The sequence below is a fragment of the Camellia sinensis genome, chromosome 4 (genome assembly GCF_055761805.1).
Source record: "Camellia sinensis isolate YWXY chromosome 4, ASM5576180v1, whole genome shotgun sequence".
Lineage (NCBI taxonomy): Eukaryota > Viridiplantae > Streptophyta > Magnoliopsida > Ericales > Theaceae > Camellia > Camellia sinensis.
Window position 1 is genome coordinate 198543749 of NC_138964.1, and position 21805 is coordinate 198565553.

The 21805-nt window shown below is 33.4% G+C and overlaps 2 protein-coding genes across 3 annotated transcripts; one reads left to right on the forward strand and one right to left on the reverse strand.

The window, feature by feature from the left end:
* Positions 1–12602: 12602 nt before the first annotated feature.
* Positions 12603–16286, forward strand: LOC114267056 (BTB/POZ domain-containing protein SR1IP1). Its single transcript, XM_028208050.2, has 5 exons — positions 12603–13123; positions 13305–13374; positions 13610–14200; positions 14276–14821; positions 15622–16286. Exons 1-5 carry the CDS (start codon positions 13020–13022, stop codon positions 16129–16131), a joined length of 1821 nt encoding a protein of 606 aa, XP_028063851.2. The 5' UTR covers positions 12603–13019; the 3' UTR covers positions 16132–16286.
* Positions 16287–18125: 1839 nt separating this feature from the next.
* Positions 18126–20853, reverse strand: LOC114267065 (uncharacterized). 2 transcript variants are annotated; one of them, XM_028208059.2, is made up of 3 exons: positions 20451–20853; positions 19351–19595; positions 18126–18943 (listed from the first exon to the last, which is right to left on the reverse strand). In XM_028208059.2, the coding sequence occupies exons 2-3, from the start codon at positions 19429–19431 to the stop codon at positions 18362–18364; spliced, it is 663 nt and encodes a 220-aa protein (XP_028063860.2). In that variant the 5' UTR covers positions 19432–19595; positions 20451–20853; the 3' UTR covers positions 18126–18361. The 2 variants fall into 2 exon arrangements, with proteins under 2 accessions (XP_028063860.2, XP_082778825.1); XM_082922699.1 differs by lacking the exon at positions 20451–20853 and having other exon boundaries at positions 19351–19683.
* Positions 20854–21805: the final 952 nt, after the last annotated feature.

The following is a 21805-nucleotide window of genomic DNA, read 5'->3' on the forward strand; positions in this document are numbered from 1 at the left end:
TAACCACACAACCAAAGAGGGAACTCAACTAGAGAGCACCGATAGAATAGATTAAGCCTAACAACCTACACAAGAGAATGAGAATCCGGCGGTGGTTCGGCCACCCAAGGGCACTCCGACGATCAAGTTAGTAATCAATATCTCTCAAAGATAGCAAATTGTGCTTAAACTCACAAGAAATAACTTACCTCAGACCCACGAGGGTACCTTGCTTTTATAATCAGCAGTGACCTGATCCCATTAGAAGCCTCACTTCAATGGACTCAAGCTCAATGCTTATCCTGAACCCTTATCTAAATAGAGATAAACTCTTCTTGAGCCTTATCTTTATCTAGACTGAGATCCTCCTCTGTTCTAGGACTCTAGTCCCTTATCTGCTTATCTCCGATTCCAGTATCTCCGCAGACAACCTCGGCCTAGCTGAAATCATCTCGGCACATGACCAAGTCACATGGCACCTCAGTTAACACTTCTGTATCTCCTTAGTCACGTGCTGTCATTCACAAAATACGTCTCCACAGCTCCCTTTGCTTGAGTTTATATACATCTTGAGTTCAAATAAAATGAAATAAAATCTATTAGCTTGGGATCTTGTACTCTTAAATATCTATACTCTTATTCCAATACATTCTTAACTAGTTTCAAGATTTTCATATCCAACCCTATAAAATTGTTACCACGTTATAATATTTGGAGAAGAACAATGATTAAAGAGACAAAGGGCAATTTTGGAAATTGACTATTTTAGCTAAAAAGTCACTGTAAATTATCACACCACTCTCTCTACTTTTCTATATATCTTTTCGTAAAAAGTTAAAAAATTACTAAAATAACCAATTCCTATACAGGACTTAAATGACTTTAATGTAGTGACCCATTTTTGCAATCAAAATTGATTTTGAGTTTCCAAAACAAATTTTTGAATCTTTTTTTTTTCCGTATTTTATTGTCATTAGTAAACTTTTTCATATTTTTAATTTATAAAAAAATTAAAATTAAAATTAGATGCACATAATCTAAATGTAGTTAAAAACATAAAATATTTGATAAGTAATCTAAAAAGAATTCAATAAATAAAAAAAATACAAAAATGTATTGAATTTTTGTATTTAGTAAATTTTTAACATTTTTTTTTAAACTTTTAAAGTGTATCTAAATAAAAATTAAAAATTTGATTAAAACATTTTAAAAAAATACTAAAATCCAAAAAAATAGGAGTTAAAAATCATTGAAAACTATAACCAAACAAAGTCTTCTTGTTTCTCCATTCTTCTGCAGGTGTGTGTGCATGAGATGGTGGGTTGCTTGTATCATATGAAAAGCTGCTGAGCTTGGAGATGGATCAACAATGGGAATGTCACATCATTAAAAAGGGTCCCAACAAAAAATAAATAAAAGATAAAAACAAACAAAAATAAGCCCTTCCCTATTGGTTGGCTTTGATGTTATGTGATATATGAATTGCTTTTGGCATTATGAAAATTTCTTTTTAAACATATAATATAGATATGCTTTTCCCACTGGACCTATATATATTGTTCATTATTAACCCTTCATTTAGTTATTGAATTTCTGTCATGATCTTCAATGGATTCAGATGCTCTCAGTTTCATAAATACAATGAAGATCTTCGTTTTATAATCAATGATGATGAAATATGTATTTTAATAAATTTATATTTTAAATTAAAAAATGGGATAGGATAAATTTTAATTATAGATTATTAATTTCAAATTGTGATGATGTGTTACAACTGAATTTTTTTTCATTTCTACCGTACTATAATGTCTCTATTTGAAGATGCTCTTAGTGTACAATTGGTTCATCTGCACAGCATTTTTGCTTCACGTCTCTTCATAGTTGTGTGTATTAGCTGTTTCCAACAATATTCTAGCAGACATATGATAAATTGATGAACTGAACTTTTTTTCACACCTTGCACTCACTGAGGACAAGTCGGTGTCTTGGCTTAGCATGGCTCTTTCTGAGATGTTCTCACTATGTATCTTCTTGTCTTCAAATTACTCAGGGGACCAAGCAAATGAATGAGAGGACTCACATGCTACTACTACCCCTATACCCTATGGTGATAAGGTTTCCCAAAGGACAAGGTTTGAACGATAAATTATTGGCCATTCATAGGATATCGAGTGACATTGTCCTATACTACTTTATACTAATTATTAATTATTATTATTATTATTACTATTAATTTTTTTTTTTTTTTTTTTTTTTTGTGTTATTAGATAAAAATATCAATGTGAATATGATAATTTCATTGTTTAAACCAGTAAAATTGAGGAAGGTAGCAAATACCTTTCAGCATACGCAATAATTGGTCATGTTGAAGGGTAAGGTTCTCTCATCCATGTAGGGTTTATCTTGTGTATGGATCACAACTCAGCAGGGCATCTTAACTCTAGGTCACTTCTTCAAATTATTGTTTCAATTATGGATTTTGTGATGTCAGTAATGCTACGAAATCTGAAAAAAAATTATCTAAAAAAAAAGTGATATTTTGTGTTATGAATATATCATGGTGAATTATCCTTATGCGTTATTATTAGAAGTTAGATGGTTGATTCAAGCCATTACGTCGTTGTATGCTCATCTAAAAAGAGGGAGTCACAATACCACATACATGACCATCTTTTTTAAAGAGTAGAAAGAAAATGATCATGTATACTTTTATTATTAAAATGACACAACATGTGTTATATAAGTTGGACTTCTTAAATATTTTCTCCACTCGCACACTACAAATCATCAAAATTAATCTAAAATTATAATTTGTGAACCAAATTTATTATGCATGAGATAGATTATATTAAATTTACACTTATATCTTACTTTTAATTTTTAAAATATCCTCTTATGATTGTATAACTTTTTTGCTTGATATATGTCACATTTGGTGATTAATAAGCGAGTAATTATACATAATAAAATTTGCATGATTTAACAGAATTAGGTGTCTATCACTTTTATAAAATTAAATCCATTAGATACTTCTTAATATTGAAATTGCATTTGACATATTAGGGTGTTTTGAGAAGTTAGTAAAAAGTTGATTTTTGACTTTTTATCAAGTTTTTTAGTTTTTTGAAAAGTGATTTGGAAAGTTTATAAAAGGCTGACTTTTGACTTTTTAGTTTAATATTTGTTTATGGTGTCAAATCAAATTAAAATGACCAAAATATCCTTACCTAACGTAAGAAATTTATTTTTTTTATTTTTTTGTCATAGGTTCCAATTTGTAATTTCACACTTGCGTTTTTATAACTTCCCAAACCAATTTTGTTACATTTTTACCACTTGTATTTTTGGACCAAAGATAAAAAAAACGCGACTTTTTACTTTGATTCCCAAAACGGCACATTATTTGGTGAATAATTTTGTATAAAAATATAGAAGAATAACATTTCCCTCACTAGCTAGGTGGTGCATGTTAAGGTTCGGTTGGGTTTGACAATTGATTTTTTAGAAATTTTTTTCTCTCTTCTTAAAAAAAATAAAAATAAATAAATAAATAACTATTCATCATGTTTGGTTCTAGAAATTTGAGTCAATTTTTCATAAAAAATTTTTTTTCTTATTTTTTTTGTTTTTAATGAATTTTTAAAAATATTTTACACAAATATTTTTTTTTAAGATACACTTAAAATAAATACATTTAAAATGTGTAATATTGTGAATTTGTTTTTAAAAAAATTCATCAAATACAAAAATATGAAAATTCAATATATTTTCATATTTTATTGTATTCAATTAATTTTTTAAAAAAATTGTACATATTTTTCACTTTTTAAGTATAATGAAATTAAGTGAATCTAAAAATTAAAGAAATTAATTAAAATATTTTTAAAAATTATTAAAATATAAAAATACGAATAGAAATTCAAAAAACTATTTTTTAAAACTGAAAACCAAACAGGGTTAATGCTTTGATAAATGATTAAATTTTTTTTTTAAATTAGTGGCTTTTTTGTTGATGTGTTTTTTTTAGTTTTCCTTTTCCCTTTTTTATTTTTTATTTTTTTTAGATCATCCAAATTAGCAGAGCATGAAAAATAAAAATAAAAATAATGCAAACTTTAAAAAATTTCACTAAACAAAAAAGTTCAGAAAAATTATAATTTTTTAGCAACTGGGCAAACATAAATAAATCTTGTCAAGAAATTTTTTTTTTCCCTCAATTATTAACTAAAAATTGTATAGCCAAATTGTCATGCCCCAAATTTTAATTACTCGAAAATATTACCAAAAGCCTGAAATTTAGGTCTATTTTTTTTTATAAAAAATATCTATTACTCTTGAGTAATAGAAACATAATAGTACATGTTCTCTCTCTCATGATGAATACAACAATAATAATAATACATTCCCACTTCCACTGTGGAGTTACAAATAAATAAATACAAACATCAATATACAATGAGATTACACATAAGAGATACATGAACTTCCTAATCCTTCAACCAAACAATCCGAAATCTCTTCCTATAAAAAAAATGAAACAACAAGGGGTGAGCATAATTGCTCAATAGAAATCTCACAGTTCTAAAATAATAATCATCTTATAAATAAAAATGATCATGCATGCAGGGTGATACCATATAGTAAAGTAATGTTTTGTAATTTCAAAATATCATACGTAGAGTACCTTTTTCTCAAAGTTTATTTGAAACATTGTAAAGAAAACCTTCAACCATCAAAATTATCCATTTTTATCAGAAAAACATAAAATCCTTTTTGAAAACAAATATATTTAAGGAACAATATCATTTTAATTTTATTAACACATTCCATAATATTCCTCATTTAATTTCCATATTAACATTCCTTTTTATTCTCATTCTCCCCTTTTTCTAGTTACATTTATTATAACGCCATAACTTCAAGTTCAAGTTCCCTTAACACTCCAAACATCCCACATACATGCTATTCTCATCAATTTATTCATATTTGCTGTAACTTCTCAATGTAAAAATCTAAATCTTTTTTATAGTCAATAATTGTTATCTGACACCCAACTCCTACTTATCTAACAACTGCATCACATCCACACTTGTATTGTCAACTATAATTCAACATATCACAACTACATCATATCCACACGTGTGTTATCAATCATAATTCAACATATCACAAGGACAATAATTATTTTTAATTCAATTTCTCAATTAATCACAAAACAAAACTCTTAATTTTTCTTTATAGATGCAAACAATCTGGTGAGTTTTTTATCACTAACCCCTCATCCAATTACTATTTCATTATCCATTCTTTTCAAATAATTCCCATAACCATTTTCATTCCATACTAGTTTACACATCAAATGGTAATTTCACAAGTTCATCACAAGTCACATATATCATCAACGACCTCAACACACGTCACAACACATTCTACCTTTTGTCAACTTCATACGGCGGGATAGCGGACACCCAATTCATAGCACATTCCACCTTTTGCCGGCTATTATACGGCGGGAAGTGAACTCCCAAAAATCATTTTCTCAAAAACCATGTCTTTTTCGAAAACCATTTTCAACCTTTTAAAAACCATCCCACACATTTGCCAGTTATTATACGGCAGGACGTGGGCACCCAAAACATTTTCAAAAACCATCCGTTTTTCCACTTTTGCCGGCTACAATATGGTAGGACTGTGTGGACACCCAAAAATCATTTTTATACTTTCGCCGGCTACAATACGGCAGGACTATGTGAACACCCAAAAACACTTTTCCCACATTCGTCCAGCGATAAGCCTAGACAGGGCAATTGGGAACTTTGAATTCAAACCACCCTCACATTTACCGGCTATTATACGGACGGTCGTGGGTACCGAAAAACCATTTTTCAATTTTTTTAAAACAATCCCCCACATTTATCAGCTATAATACGGACGGTCGTGGGCACCGAAAAACCATTTTTTTTAACTCCCTGCGCGGGTACCAACCACAACACAACCCAACACAACTCAACACAACTCAATTCCGCACAACACAATTCAACCAACTCAACACAACATAACCCAATACAATTTACATAACACATAACAAGATTCAACACAACCATTTCAACACAAAACTCATATCATCCATACCATTAGTAATTTCCTTCCCCCCAAGTTTAGTTCACATTATAACATAATTTAAGACATCAACATTATGAGTTCAATTGCAACTTTTACATAAATTTCTCAAATTCTTAAAAATTTCAATTAAACTTGTACATGTGTAATTTAACACCTTAATTTCATAATTCTACTATCAATTGAAGCAAAACCATTAACCATCTTCTTGAGCCAAACTAGGACTTTTAGGCTCTGTTTGGCAAGAGCTAAACGGGGCTTTTTTGGCTATTTTAGCCACAAAAGACAAAATAGACTATTTTAGCCACAAAAAATAAAATATCACATCCAACCCATAATCATTACATTCTTCTCTCACAAAAAAAGTCAAAAAAGTCAAAAAGCCCTTCCCAAACCAAACTTGTTAGCCCAGGCTAAAATAGTCAAAAAAACCAAAAAGCCAACCCACTTCCCAAACGGAGGCTTAAGAGAAATTAGAGCTTTTCACAAAACACATTTTGTTCCAACCCTTCTATTACTTTTATATCCAAACTCATGACCCAAGATCATAACCCAACAAATAAACCCAGCTCTCTTCAAACCTTAACCCCCAACCTCGTGATTCATCATAATATGCATAAAAATATAAACTTTTGTATTTGTATAAAGAAAATACCATAAATCTATCCATAAACGAGGGTATTGAAAGAAAACTAAAAACCCCTACCTCTTGAAGCCAAGAGATGACGACCCAAACATTAATGGCGACGAAACCACGAACTTTTCGGACCAAAAGGATGCCCTTGGCGATATCTACACTTTTTTTCAAAGGACCATGGTGAGAAGATCACTCTAGGTGAGTAGATCTAGGGATCTTACTGCCAAAAGCTTGCGTTTAGAGAGAGAGAGAGAGGAGAACTCACGGTTTGAGAGAGAGGAAAGAGAAGAAAAAGTGAAATAAAATATGTTTGGAGCCTATTTATAGTAGCAAGGTAATAATAGAATAATAGTCCCAAAGTCAAATAAAAGGAACAAGTCAAAACTCCTAAAAAGTAGGGCCCAAACCAGCCCAAAAATTTGAAAAAAAACACGTAAGAGTCGACCCTTTGGGCAGGGAGGTCAACCCTTTATATAGAAAAGGCAATCTGGTACAAGCAAGGGGGTCGACCCTATTTTCCAGTAACTAACACAGAAATTCTGCAACACAAGAGGGTCGACCCTCTCCAAACTGGTGTCTATCCTATTTTTCAGCAACACGTCCAGAAACTTCCCCAACAGGTAAGAGTCGACCTTTAAGAAGGTTGGTGTCTACCCTAAGGCAAAATTTCTAAATTTCCAAGGAACTTTTAACAAGAACAAACATAAACAAACAAACTCAACGAGTTTAAATCGAATTGTACTCCTTCAAAACCAATAGACAACAACTCCAAAGACTCTCAAGATAAAAATAAGGATATTAAACACACTCTCAAAAGGATTAAATGATTCGGGCATTACAAACTCCTCATCTTAGGAAATTTCGTCCCCGAAATAGAAAAAGGCTAAACGAAAGGTAGCATGAACCCAATATTAAACACAACCTCCAACTTACAACTAGTTCTACACTTGGGATAGACTCCCAGATTCGTATTCAATATCGCGACGCCCAGAGGACACCCAAACAAGAAGAATTACAAGGAAGAGATCATGATCACTCTTTCAACCAACATACTCATCGGAGTCCAAGAGACAAGGAACAACATCAATTACTAGTACGTCCAAGGAAAATCAACAGCTCCTCAATCGGCAACAACGCGCACCACTACTATCGGACAACCAATACCCAATTTGAAAAAAAAAAAAGAAAACTGCCATTAAACCAAAAGTTCGGCTGACATTAACAAAAGCCAATGGCACAATGATTTTATTATAGTGATAGTTTGCTTCATATAATGAATAGGACTTTAGTTTGTTACTTTGGGCTACCATAATGTTTTGGTAATTGATATTGTCACTTTTTTTTGTAAGCCTTGTTCAATCAGACAATTTTCCACGAGAATTGACATAGTGGACTCCAGTTGTTTGGAAAAAAAAACAAAGAAGCTCGCGTTGAAATGACATGACTTCTTGTTCGTATTTAATTTTTCCGAGCAACATGTGACCCACTTCATGATTCAATGTCTTGTGGAGCTGAATCATGGAAACATGTAGATGTAATGTTTTTGTTTTTTGGGTTACGGCTTGAATCTTGTTTATAGTTTATTTTAATTTAAGAATTTATATAAGGTAGTTTAGTGTAATTTTTGTATATAGTTTATTAAGTAGAAATAATTTAAATAAATTGAAAAAATAATAATTATTTAAAAATTAGGAAGGGATAAATTTTAACTTTTAGTTTCTAATTATCAACTTTTTATTTATATTAAACTATATCAAAATTGGTCAATATGCTATTTGAATTTAACAGCTTTAACCAACTAAGATGACACCTGTACGTATTATGCGAAATGAGAATAGGTAAGGATCTAAAAAGATAAATTAGTAGAAGGTACCATTTGGCAATGGCACATGATACTCTCCTAGCATATAATTTTTTGGGTTTGGTTATGGTGTGTAACTTACACCTTACACCTTATACCTTACACTTACACCTTACACTTACACCTTTTGTAAAAAATTAAACCTTACACTTACACCTTTTTTGAGGTTGCACACCATGTGCAACCCACTTATACCTTACACCTTACACTTACACCTTACACTTACACCTTATACTTATACTTACACCTTACACTTACACTTTTTGTGTAAGTGGCACATGGTGTGCACTTGCACACTTAAGAAAACTCCTAATTTTTTTTCAAAAAGAGGACTTTTGAATAAGTAGAAAGTTTGAAGGTTTGGGTGAAATTAATTATTTAACGTCTCTCAAAAGAAGCATCTCACCTGATATGTTAAATTAATTATTTTATTGATTTTACTTTAAATTTGTTAGGTTTTATTCTTGACAATTTCGTTTGACAAAACTCCTTTCAGTTGTATTTATTTTCGCACTTTTATTTCAGTGAGACTATGAGTGTTTAGATGCGAATCCAACCTGAATTGTGCCTTTCAGAGAAGTTTGTGATGCTAATGCTTTCAAGATTGCCACTTCGCTGATTATGACGAGGATCGAGCTGCCCGGTCAGCTCGCTGGGGTCCAGGGGGCAGCTCCCCTTGGCGGGTCCGGGGCAGCGCCACTGCGGGGTCGAGGGGCAGCGCCCCCGAAACAAAATGTAAAAATGCAAAAATGCATTCAAAATTGCCTGTCCACTCGAGCGGACATACCCGCGCTCGAGCGGAGAATCCCTGGTTCCAGCAGTTTTGGTCGCCTGTAAAAGTACTGAGATGTGTGATTTCGCGCTCGAGCGGGTTCTCTAGCGCTCGAGCGGACCTCTGGTATGTCACACGCATATTTTGCTAAAGACGCTCGAGTGAGATGTTGGGCGCTTGAGCGGATCGCGCGAACACAGTTTTCCGGATTTCAATAAGGATTGGGTTTTCTTCCAAATCTAGGATTACTTTTGGTTTTCTATAAATAGTTGGTTTTCTATAAATAGTTGGTTTTCTCCCAAAACTAGACTACTCCTCAAGTCCTCCAGATCTTCTTTTTGGATTCTAAGGTTTATATCTGGGGAAATTTTGTTAGTTTTTCTTTGATGTTTTATTGAGTATTCAACTCATGGTTTAAAGAGAGTATATCAAAGGTTATGTTTTGTTCTACAAAAGAGAGAGTTATTCTTCGGTGGATTCTGAAGAATTCGAGCCTGAAGCTTTGGTAGATTCCGGGGTGGCTCATCGTAAAGACAATTCCGAGGTGAAGACGGGTTGGAAGAGGCACATGGAGATTGGTTCAATTAGGCGTGGATTCGCTAGGTAATTGAGAGTATACCTGTGTAATTCCTTTAAATCTTCTTAATGGATTGTTTTGTGGCTGTTACCCGTGGTTTTTTTATCACAGTTGGAGGTGTCCAATTGTGGTTTTTTCCACGTAAAATTGTTGTGTCTCTTTGTCTTGATTGTTTGATTGGGATTGTTATATTCTTCTTAAAATTGATACATAATCACAAATCAACATCTAGGGGATTTCTAGATTTTTCAAAATTTATTTACTTGAATATTTTTTAACACCTTTACATGTCCTTACTATTAAAATAAAAAATAAAAATAATAATTTGACATCATTTTTTTGCTATATCAAAATTGGCATTGTTGAATACATGGCAAATGTCATATCACTTTTGCAAGGTTGGGTGGAGCAAAAATACATGTCAAATGCACTTGTCAAATTTACCACCTAAAGAATTGGCGACTCGGATGGAGATGCTCTACAACACTTCATTTTCAGAACAAGAGCAAATGGGTATCCCACCAGTTTTGAATGCAAGAACAATTAATTGCTTTTGGAGTCATACTTCACATTATTCATCTTTTAATATTAGTGTAATTATTTCTCAGAAGTAAAAATACAACACGATTTAAATTAATTAAAATATCACATGTAGAGCAAGATCACCCTATAATTTTCTATGGACCCATGGGAACTGTGATATGTACTATCATTACAGATGGATTGAAATAGCAATAAGATATTAATTTGATTATATTTTAATGATCAGTCAACATTAGAAATTAGGAATGGGGACCATCCTTAACCTACATGATGTGAAAACACATATACTTGATGGGTACAAGACCAACCTGCTTCATTAATTTCACAGTAACTGTCAATTATTGCACAATCTGCCCTTTCATACTCATCTCTTCATATTTGTGTATTAGCCAAGGAAACTTGCAATTTTCTTCATTTTGTGACCTCCTAAAGTGGTCATCATGTAATAATACGAGCAGCCGTGCTACCGACCCCAGCTGGGGGCACCCCTAGTGGCAAGTGGCACACTGCTAGTGGCTGGAATTCAAAAAAAAAGAAAAAAAAAAAAAAAACTGTTTTTTGACCAATCACCAATGACCCCAGCACCTCCACTGGGGGTCTAAGTCATTTTTCTAATACGAGGACGGGCTCTTGTTTATCTCAAAATAATGTCCTTTTTATTTATTTATGCATCTCTCTCCTACATGTTTTTGGATGAAAATCTATTATTGGATTGCTAAATTTTGTTAATAGTTATCTATGACCTCTCCACAATTACAATTAGTGTTATGTGATATATTTTCCCATTAATAATTAAAGGAGACACAATCTGTTTTCCCATTAATAATTAAAGGAGACAGGAAATGCACAATCTATTTTCCTTTCTTTTTGTTTTTTGTTTGTTTGTTTGTTTTTTTTTTAAAAACTAAATGCATATGCATGCAAGTATTTATTTGTATTTATCCATCCAACATTAAAGGATCTCCAGGAACTAGTCCAGTCCAGTTTAATTGGACTTTCCCGGGTCAGATTGCTCACTTGAATGAACCTGTTGAGTGTCAGTAACTGCCTTTGGGGGTGGTGTATTGTAGTTTTCAAATATACGGAATGAAAATATTTATATCTATATCTATATAAAATAATAAGAATGATATATAAAAAAATTCTCTGGATTTTTATAACTCAAAAATAATTTTATATTCTTAAAAACTTACAATTTAATTGAGCATTGATATTCAAGATTAAAAATTAGATTCAATTTTCAAGTTCAGGAATGTGTCAATCAATTACGATATCTAAGGAACCTTCTCTTTCATATCTTTTCTAAGCATTAACTAATCATATCACTTACACATTATTGGGTCTAAAAAGTGGACTTGTATATCATTTTTTAATTTGGGGGTATTTTGGGAAGATAATAAAAGCTGAATTTTTTGTTTTTTTACGTTTTTTCACTGTGTTATGTGAAAGGTAATGTGACAAAAAATAAGTTAAAAACCGTATTTCCAAAATGGGCCTTAATTATACCAAACATTATTGGTCAGTTATCAAACCACAATTAGCATCTCAAATGAAACCAAAATTAAATAAAATTAAAATTTGCCATAAATGTGCTAGGTTAAAACTAGAATATGAAAGAAGGTTTTTACAGGAAAAAAAAAAAAAACTCAAAATAGATTTGTTTAGATCTCGAAATTAAGCATTTAAATTTTTTTTCAAGATATAATAAATTTCTTAAATCAGAAGTCTAAACAATCAAATTCATCTAAAGTCTAGTGCGAATTACTTGAATCTATTGAGTAATTTCAGATCGAATATGGATGTTTCCAACCTGATCCATCAATTTTGAAAAATAATCAAACTTACCATTTTATCATTAAATAGTCAAATTACTGCATAAATATGTTGTTAATCACCACATCACTCATCCAATACTAAATTATTTTGAAGGGACTTTTACATTTTATCCTCTTTAAATCTCATTTTAATAAAAATTATCATTTTTCTTACAATTATATTATAAACTCAGAAAAAAAAAATATTCAAAATTTTACCCAGAATTCAAACATATTGAGGGAATTCATTTTATCTATGATCCACTATACACCGAATTTAAATTTATACCATACGCTTTGCTTTCATGGTAAGATTATGAGTATAACTTTTCTTCCTAGAACTATTTGTTTTTCTTATCACAAAAGAGAGGAAAGTATTTCCCATTAGAAGCCACCTTCTCATCCCTTCAAACCCAACTCCACAAGCTCCCCACCACCACCACACACACACACTATATGAGACTCTACCATCTTCCCCTTAGTTTTATTTTTATTTACCCTTGATTTTACACAAATCAAATGAACCAAAGCTTTGAGCTTGTACTCTCTCATTACCACTGATTCAATTGTCATCACTGAAACAGGAAAAAATGGCAACGACAAAGAATAGTATTGTACCTTCAAAAGCAACTTCAACTGCTACTTTTCCCTCCTCATGCATTATTATTAATATATAATGGGGACATGAACATGGTAAGCATTCTCCAATCACTGCCATGGTGGATCTTAATCAAGAGCAAACTGCATCACCCACTGGCGCTGACATGTCTGCCAAGAAGAAGGAACTTCTCTCCACTGCCATGAAGAGGACTAGTGAATGGTATGTAAATCTTGTGCGTGCGATTTACAATTCTTGTTCATTTGTTCTTCCTTGTTTCATGTCTCACCAATCATCGTTAAGTGTCTCTCAAGTGTTTCAATGTCATAGATTAGAAGATTGATTTTGAAAAGAACACAAGAAAATAAGAAAGAGACTGAAAAATTACTATGAATTTCAACAGGATTTTTTCACAGGAGATTCCGAGCGACGTCACTGTCCATATTGGTGCAGCTTCCTTTTCATTGCACAAGGTAAAATCTATACTCGGTTCTTCTCAATTTATTTTTTTGGAAAAACAGAGTTGTGTAACTAAGTTTAATCCATAATTCACAGTAAAAAATACTTTTTTTTAAAGGCTAATTAGCCTTTTGTTGTTTTTATAATTCAATTCTCAAATCAAACTAACAACAGACAATCAGAATGTCAAATTGTTATTTTCTATAAAGTAGAGATGATTTTCTATGCATTCCTTGCCTTCAAATGCAGTTTCCATTAGTCTCCAAATGTGGATACATAAGAAAAATGGTAACCAAATCGAGCGATATCAATCTTTCCACCATTGATCTCCCACACATTCCGGGTGGTGCAGAAGCATTCGAACTTGCTGCGAAATTCTGCTACGGAATCAACTTCGAAATAAGTACAGAAAACATCGCCACGCTCCGATGCGTGGCAGAACATCTCGAGATGACAGAGGACTATGCAGTCAGTAACCTCGTGGGAAGAACCGAGGCCTACTTGAACGAAGTGGCCCTTAAAAGCCTCGCAGGCGCAATTTCCATTTTGCATAGCTCTGAAAACCTTTTTCCAACAGCAGAGGAAACAAAATTAGTGAGTCGGTGCATAGACGCGATCGCTTATATAACCTGCAGGGACAGCCAATTTTGTGCCGTAAACCGAGCAGAAAGTGGCACCGAGCACCTAAAATCAGTTGTCGATTGGTGGGCTGACAATTTAACAGTTCTGCGAATCGATATCTTCCATAGGGTTCTGATTGCAATGATGGCAAGAGGGTTTAAACAGTATGCGCTCGGTCCAATACTAATGTTGTATGCACAAAAATCACTTCGCGGATTGGTGAGGCCTAATCCCGATTTAACTACATGTTTCCAATTCAATTACATGGGTGACATGTGTATTATTCATTGGCAGGAAATGTTTGGCACGGGGAGGAAGAAAATTGAGCCGCGACAAGAACATGAAAAACGGGTTGTTTTGGAAACAATAGTTAGCCTTCTGCCGAGGGAGAAGAATTCAATGTCGGTTAGCTTTCTGTCGATGCTGCTTCGGGCTGCCATCTACCTCGAGACAACGATTGCCTGCAGGCTTGACTTGGAGAAGAGAATGGGGAGGCAGCTAGGACAGGCTGTTCTTGATGATCTTTTGATCCCTTTGTTTACGTTTACTGAGGACACGCTTTTCGATGTGGATACCGTGCAGAGGATTATGATGAATTTCTTCGAATACGAAATGGAGGGGAATAGATTAGGTTACGTTGCTGATGAGGATTTTGTGTCGCTTTCTCCGCCCTTGAGTGACATGGAAAGGGTTGGCAAGTTGATGGAAAACTATATTGCTGAAATAGCTTCTGATCGGAATTTAACCGTGTTGCGGTTTATTAGTATTGCTGAACTCATACCGGAACAATCGAGGTTGACAGAGGATGGGACGTATAGAGCCATTGATATTTACTTGAAGGTGCACTCTCTAATTCCACTATCTGTTTTTCAAAAACACATTTTCATATGTGCATTTGCAATTATTTTTTATTTTTTTACTGATGTTTATTGGTTGCCTTCATAATCTTCTGTCATCATAGAAGAAAAACACCACTTTTGATTAATTTTTTTCTTGATGTTCTTGATTGGAAAATTGATTCTCTTTCTTCTCTCCTTACATAACTTTTATAAACATCCAATCTCTTCCACTGAACAAGTTCAACATCTTCTACTAGTTTAATGTCATGTAGCCCTCAATGTGTTTCCTTAGTTTCACTTTTTCAATCAACAAATTAAATTTCAATGAAAGGAGTGAACAATTTATATGGGTATCAAGTCTGAAATGGCTAGGTAAGACAAGGCTACTAGAGCTAAAGGCAAGCGAGGATGAAGAGATGGAAAAAAAAGAATCCTACCTGCCCCCTGGCTAAGTCAAGGAGCGAAGAAAGAAACAGTTAGTGCAGCCGTGGAATTTTGGGTAGTTTTTTTTTTGGGGGTATTTCACTGGTTACTAATCTAACATACATACAGTAGGCCTCGACCCAATTTTGCTTTTTTCAAATTTTTGTATATATATATTGAATTAATTTGGGATTTTAGGTTTTGATGGTCTTTTGGAGAATGAAACTCCTTTGCCCGTGGATGAAGACTTATATCTTTCTCCCCTGGACATAAATTTATGGCCGAGACGAGTAAATTTTTATATTTGTTCTGTTTTATTTTTCTCATTTTCGCCTTTCCCATAACATATCAAATCCACCTGTCCATTTATAATCATAGGCTCATCCCGCTTTGAGTGACATGGAAAGGAAGAAAGTCTGTAGCTTAATGGACTGCCAGAAGCTATCGCGAGAGGCCTGCGCTCACGCTGCTCAGAATGACCGCCTCCCAGTCCAAACTGTGGTTCAAGTGCTCTTCTACGAGCAACAGCGCCTTCGCGAGGCCATGGATAGTGGCAGCCTCACAAGTGGTCTAGAATCCCCTGCTCTTCCCCCCAAACTCAACTTGTACACCACCGATCATATTCGCCCATTGAAAAGAGAAAATCAGGAACTCAAATTCGAGCTAGTGAAAATGAAAATGAAATTGAAAGAAATGGAGAAGCCAACAGATAGTCCATCTCCGAGCGATTTGTCAGCTTCTGATAAGCCTTCCATGCCTCGAAAATCATTTATAGGCACGGTGTCTAGAAAACTGGGGCGTTTGTATCCATTTCTGCGTGGCGATGGATTTATTACTCCGAAGGGCCAGAGCAAACCTAGCAGAGATCGGCGGCATTCCATATCTTAATACACTTGTGAAGAGTGTATATATGACGTTTTTATTGCATTTGTTGTTTTAAGGTTTGAGAGAGGAGGGTGTTCTATGTTGTGTGCTTTGTTTCTGTTGTGATATTTTCCGTGATGATTATATGGTGTCAATAATTAATTATTCAGAATCACAAATCCGAACTGACCCGATCTAACGTGGATGTGATTATATTATAGGATTATTGAATGTGATATCATGTGATTGGTGTACTTTTGTTCGATTAGAATGAGATAAAGAAAAGTACAAGATTTTGGAGATTGTCCCATGAAACAATAACGTATTATAGGTATTGGTATTCACACTTCAAAAATACATATAAATGAAAGTATGAAAATCAAATCGCATCTATAATCAGATAAAGCCAAATTGATATGAATCTGATTTGATTATTCATTAATGGATTCAGATTGTCAGATTCAGATTAAATCCAATCATTCTTTTTTCTTTTTTTTTTTGTTGATGACCGAGAACACGGAGCCCTTTGGACCCACCCCAGGAGTAGCAAACTCGGGTTGCCAATGGCAAAGTCCACAATCAGGGGCACCATTTGAAGAGAGGAGATTCGAAACCCGGTTGGAAGTGTGGGTAGCACACCCACCAACCAACTAAGCTGGCCCCTCATGGGCTTTAAATCCAATCCGATGACAGGCTTAGTTGGGGCACTGGATTCTCAGTTCCCAAAATTCTTGCCCCTGCCATACTGATGACAATGTATTGGGACAAGGGAATAAAGATTTTGGAGACAGAAATCATTAGGCCAAATTGTGAAGAAAACAGGATCCGGGGGCCTAAGTTGAGTTAATTATTCACTTTGGTCTGATATTAGATTGAGTTTCAACTTACAGTAAAACTGGAAGTTTTCTCAAGCTAAAAATTGACCCAGGTTTTGTATCCTTATAATTTTTGTTGTTGTTTTTCATGTACTTACAAACAAAAGAAAAAAAACAATGAAGACTTCATGAAACGCCCGTCATTTTCATTTTCTTTGCGTTGCGAAAAAAAGGGGTGTTTTCTGAAAACTTTCTTGGAAACAGTTGTTTGCCAAACAAGTTTTTGTTATATCAGTTTCTGTTTTCATAAAATAGAAAACTGAAAGCGAAAACAATACCAGACACGTTGCTTTTGGAAACAGAAAGTGCAGTAGTAGCTGAAAGCACTGTGTGGGGTCTGTGATTGAATTATTGAATTTTTTTTTGGATAGAAAAACTTTATTAAAAAGCAAGAACAACCCAAACCAGACAGGCAAGCAGAGAAACATGTATGATGGTCTGATTTCAATCATCATATAACTCAAAAGAGGATGCTTTCAGACCATTGTGTTTTTTATTTTACAGACGGGGAAATGAAAAAATGAGAAAACTGTATAGCGCAACATTAAAACTCAAACTCGAGCATTACATCAGTTAAGAGAGCACTTGATTCAGTAAGTCAACCTCTTTGATAAGGAATTATATTGTTTATTTGGAATGGGAATCTTGTGTTTATTTGGTGGCAGACACAAACATAAGCTCTTCTGCATACTGTTGGTGAGGAAAAGTTTATTTATTTATTTTTTTTTTACCCTTTTAAGTGGTGGGTTGAAATTGAAAATGAAGAACATATAAAATACCTAGGGTTGATTCACCATTATATATAAACAATTTATGTAGAGATTCCTCTCACCTACCTTGATGCTTAATGGCTTATTTGATTCATTATATTAATAATCTAACACAAAATTTCTGTAGTTTTTCTATGGTTCCGTTGCTAACACGGGTTGATCTCGGTTTACTAGTAAGAATGAAAATTGTTTGTGTATTTACTTGTTCACAATTCATAGTCAATTCACTACTTGATTTATACATAACCGATGCAGTTGGTTCGAAGCTACAATAAATTAGCTCCTTTTTGTGGGTGACAATTTTTTTAAATTTAAGACCGTATCACCTAATCCTCGATACATCTCGCTCCGCACTTCCAATACTAACAGTTCGTTACACCAAAATCAATACTGATTCGTCACCAGATATCGCTATTTTGAAAGTGATTTGCAGATATAATGGGTCTCCAAAAGTCAGGGAAACAAATAATTTTCACACAAGACTCCATCACCCATTAAAGTCCAAAAAAAACAAAAAAATCTCCACACAAACATCAATCACAGAATTAGTGAATCAGAAGCAATCTAAAATCCTTTATCATACCAACTCCATAGATTTTTTTTTTCAAGTCATGTTCTGAATTTCATGCTCCGAGGTTGGAAAAGCCAAGGAGGCAGTGTTAATCTATCTTGATTCAACTGTTCTTCCACATCGAAACTATTTCTTCTTCCACTTTGCAAACCCGAATTCGAATCAGGCACCATTGTTAGCCCCAATTTTTGACCTGTCAAATGATCATCTCTAGTTGTATGATTTGTTCCTGAATTTGTCCTCTTCATATGGCTAGATCCAGTAGAAGAAGAAGAAAAGCTCGGTCCAGAATCTGAAGTTCGCGGTGTCTCTCCTTTCTTCTTTCTCCGGTAGTAGCTCGTGGGGCCTAATGTCAGCTGAATTTCGCTCTCATCTTCAATCTCTTGCGCTATTTCTCCGTTTGTTTCTGCAATGTACTCATCCTTGACAGGCTGCTCCAAGTCAAGCCCAGGCCGGGACTTATGGTGGATATGATGATGAATCTGATGATCATTCATGTGAGTTAGACTAATTCCGCGCATAAAATTCCATCTGTCTTGGTTCTCTCCATTTGGCCTACCATGTTCAACGTTTGTCATCAATATCTTTTGAATCCGGTAGAGACGATGGAGTTCATACACCTGCAATAAAATCATCAATTTTAGAACCGTTACTTTATTTTCAAGCACAAGTGTGTGATCAGTGCGTAACAATCCTTTTTGAGCATGACCTTAGAACCATACTACCAGGATGCATGATTTTAAATTGGCCAATATTGACCATATTAGCCAAAATATCAGTAACTATCGGTATAGAAAATTTAAAATCCCGATACATATCAGTATTAGCCAATAGTGCACATATACATTGGAAAATCAGTAAATTTAGTCTCCCAAAACAACATACAAGAATTTTGCCTAGAATTTTGATATTTGACTGAGATTGAATTGGTATGTACTGGGATCCGTGCATAGATGAATCTCCATCACACATTGATGTTTGTGGGTCAAATTACTGTCGGAAAATATGAGAATATAGGTAGGTTTACCTGTTGTTTGAAGGTTTTTTCATGCTTCAACATAGCCATCTTCATGTATTCCTTATCATATGGATTCAAAAGCTTCTCCATTTGAACTTAATATATATATATATCACTTTCTCAACTCTTCTACAAGATGAATCTCTGAAGTAGAAGAAGAAAGCATTGATAATAATGAAAAGTAGAATTTTGTTTTCAGATCGGTAGTCGCATGTCCACTCTGATGATGATGTGTTACCTTCTTGCTTGTATGCCTGTGAAATGTGGAAACATCACAAAAATTAGAAGAATTATACAAAGAAGAATCTTATAAATGACACTGTTATAGAACATGACTATGATATAATGCATCAGCAACTACTTTTTAGTATATAATAATTCGTTGATTTGCTTATTTGTTTTTCACATATTTTTGTCGTCATAAGTTATAGGCCACACGAATTGATACTCATACAAATATCTCCTAACAAGGCATGCTGTCATTTTCTTCACAACAATAATGCCTTAACACTGTACCCATTTAAGGGGAAAAAATTTAGTTAAAAAAAAGAAAAGAAAGACGGGATGTCAAAAAAAAGCTAATAGCAAGTCTTATCGTTGGGTTGAACTATCTTAATTACTATTTGTATATTTGTTTTGTAATGCTTAAATTTTTATCTTCCCATCCAATTTTCAATGTATATATTGCTATATGCATGTACTTTTGTATGGTCGATGCTAGTTAGTTCCTGTTGAAGATAGGTAAAAAAATTATCACACAATCGGATACAAAATATATATAGATTATTTGGTGACACCACCAATTTTGTAAAAACTTGTCAATTTATATGTATTATGGGTTTAAATTAGTGTCTAATTTCTGTGTCAGTTGAAATTTTGTTTTCATTGTAAACATTCAACAGTAATTGGTGGTCTTTACAAAACTTTGCTTGTAGGGTTCTTGAAAGAATCACAGAAGTTAGCAAGATCAGAAAAAGAAAGTTTTTTTTTTAAAAAAAAAGAAAAGAATAAAAAAACAAGACTTTCTAAATTCTTTACCATCATCATCATGAGATATATATATGCAAAAGATGGGGAAGCAAGATAGATGGGAATGGATCTACACTGACCTGTACGATCGCCTGAATTCAGGAGAGATCACGACTTGAACTTGATGTTTTTCTCAAGAAAATGAAAGAGACTTTCCGGGAAAAGTTACCACAGCACTTTGCTTGAATGTCCTCCAAGTTGAGCCACAGCTTTGTTTTTGATAGAGAGAGAGAGAGAGAGAGAGAGAGGACAGAGAACTCCCTCCTCACATTCCCATGATCAGTAGTTCAGTACTATATACTGCAAAAAGAAAGAATAAAATAAAACTAAAGAAGAATTTAAGATTCCCTTATTTTTTTTTCTATTTTCATTTTTGGGGACACAGAAACCAAAGAGATGTTGCATTTGGGGGGTTTGTGGCATGGCATACAAATCCCAGTGCCTTTAGCCAATATGATTCAAGTTTCGTGAAAGAGATGCCTCAGACAGGTCCAGCAGTGCACAATATATTATATTTCATTTAATAATGCTCTTAACAATCTCATACATATAAATATATATATATAGATATAGATATAAATGTGTGTGTTGTCTATGTTAATATTGTGGATCACGATTACACAAATCCAGACAATCATCAAAACAACAGCTTGGCCTGCTAAAGTGAATCACATGCACCCAAGAATTCTATATAACCACAACAGTTGTCTCAATAAGAGTGTTTGTTTGAGGTTTTTTGAGCTAATTTATAGTTTCTAGTTTTTGAGAAGTTGTTTTAACTGTTGGTTAAACTTATTTTAAATAATTTTTTTATTTTAATAATTTATTTTAACTTAAAAAAATTAATTCTAAGAAGTTGTTCATCCATTGCTTTCTGATTATCAGTTTCTGCTGTGAACATGTTAGTTTACGGTTATATTCTTAAAATTTTTTTATTTTTATTTTTTTAAATAAAAAAAAGACCTAAATGGATTATAAATTATTATTATTATTTTTTATGAGAAATATAGACAAGTAGTGAATAATAAAAAATAAAAATTAATTCAAAAAACTACTTCACAACTTATTTAACAAACACTACTCAACAACTCAAATTTATAATCCAACAGTTACACTAAACAGATTAACAATTTCTGATTAAATTCATAATCTATAATCTGTTAAATTATAATTTATAATCTGTTTTAACAGTTATACCAAACGAAACCATAATCTATGGTGTAAAATGGTATGTCCCTTTTTTTGTTATAATTTTTGTAAATTATCGTTAAAACTTACAATTAGTGATTTTTTTTATGACAAATTTTTCTCATAAGACCTATTAGATAATAAGTCTACTTATTAAGATCTATAGGTAAATATCCCTTATGGGGATATATTTCCTGAATACCAAGCCTATGTGAAGAAGTGCGAACAATGCCAAAGGTTTGCACCT

Excerpts from the sequence above, each read along its gene's own strand:
- LOC114267056 (XM_028208050.2), top strand. The coding sequence starts at position 13,020 with ATGGTGGATCTTAATCAAGAGCAAACTGCATCACCCACTGGCGCTGAC. Across the intron at positions 14,201-14,275 it reads AAAAATCACTTCGCGGATTG|GAAATGTTTGGCACGGGGAG; the intron begins GTGAGGCCTAAT and ends ATTCATTGGCAG. Across the intron at positions 14,822-15,621 it reads CCATTGATATTTACTTGAAG|GCTCATCCCGCTTTGAGTGA; the intron begins GTGCACTCTCTA and ends TTATAATCATAG.
- LOC114267065 (XM_028208059.2), bottom strand. The coding sequence starts at position 19,431 with ATGGAGAAGCTTTTGAATCCATATGATAAGGAATACATGAAGATGGCT. Across the intron at positions 18,944-19,350 it reads AAAAAACCTTCAAACAACAG|GTGTATGAACTCCATCGTCT; the intron begins GTAAACCTACCT and ends ATTTTATTGCAG.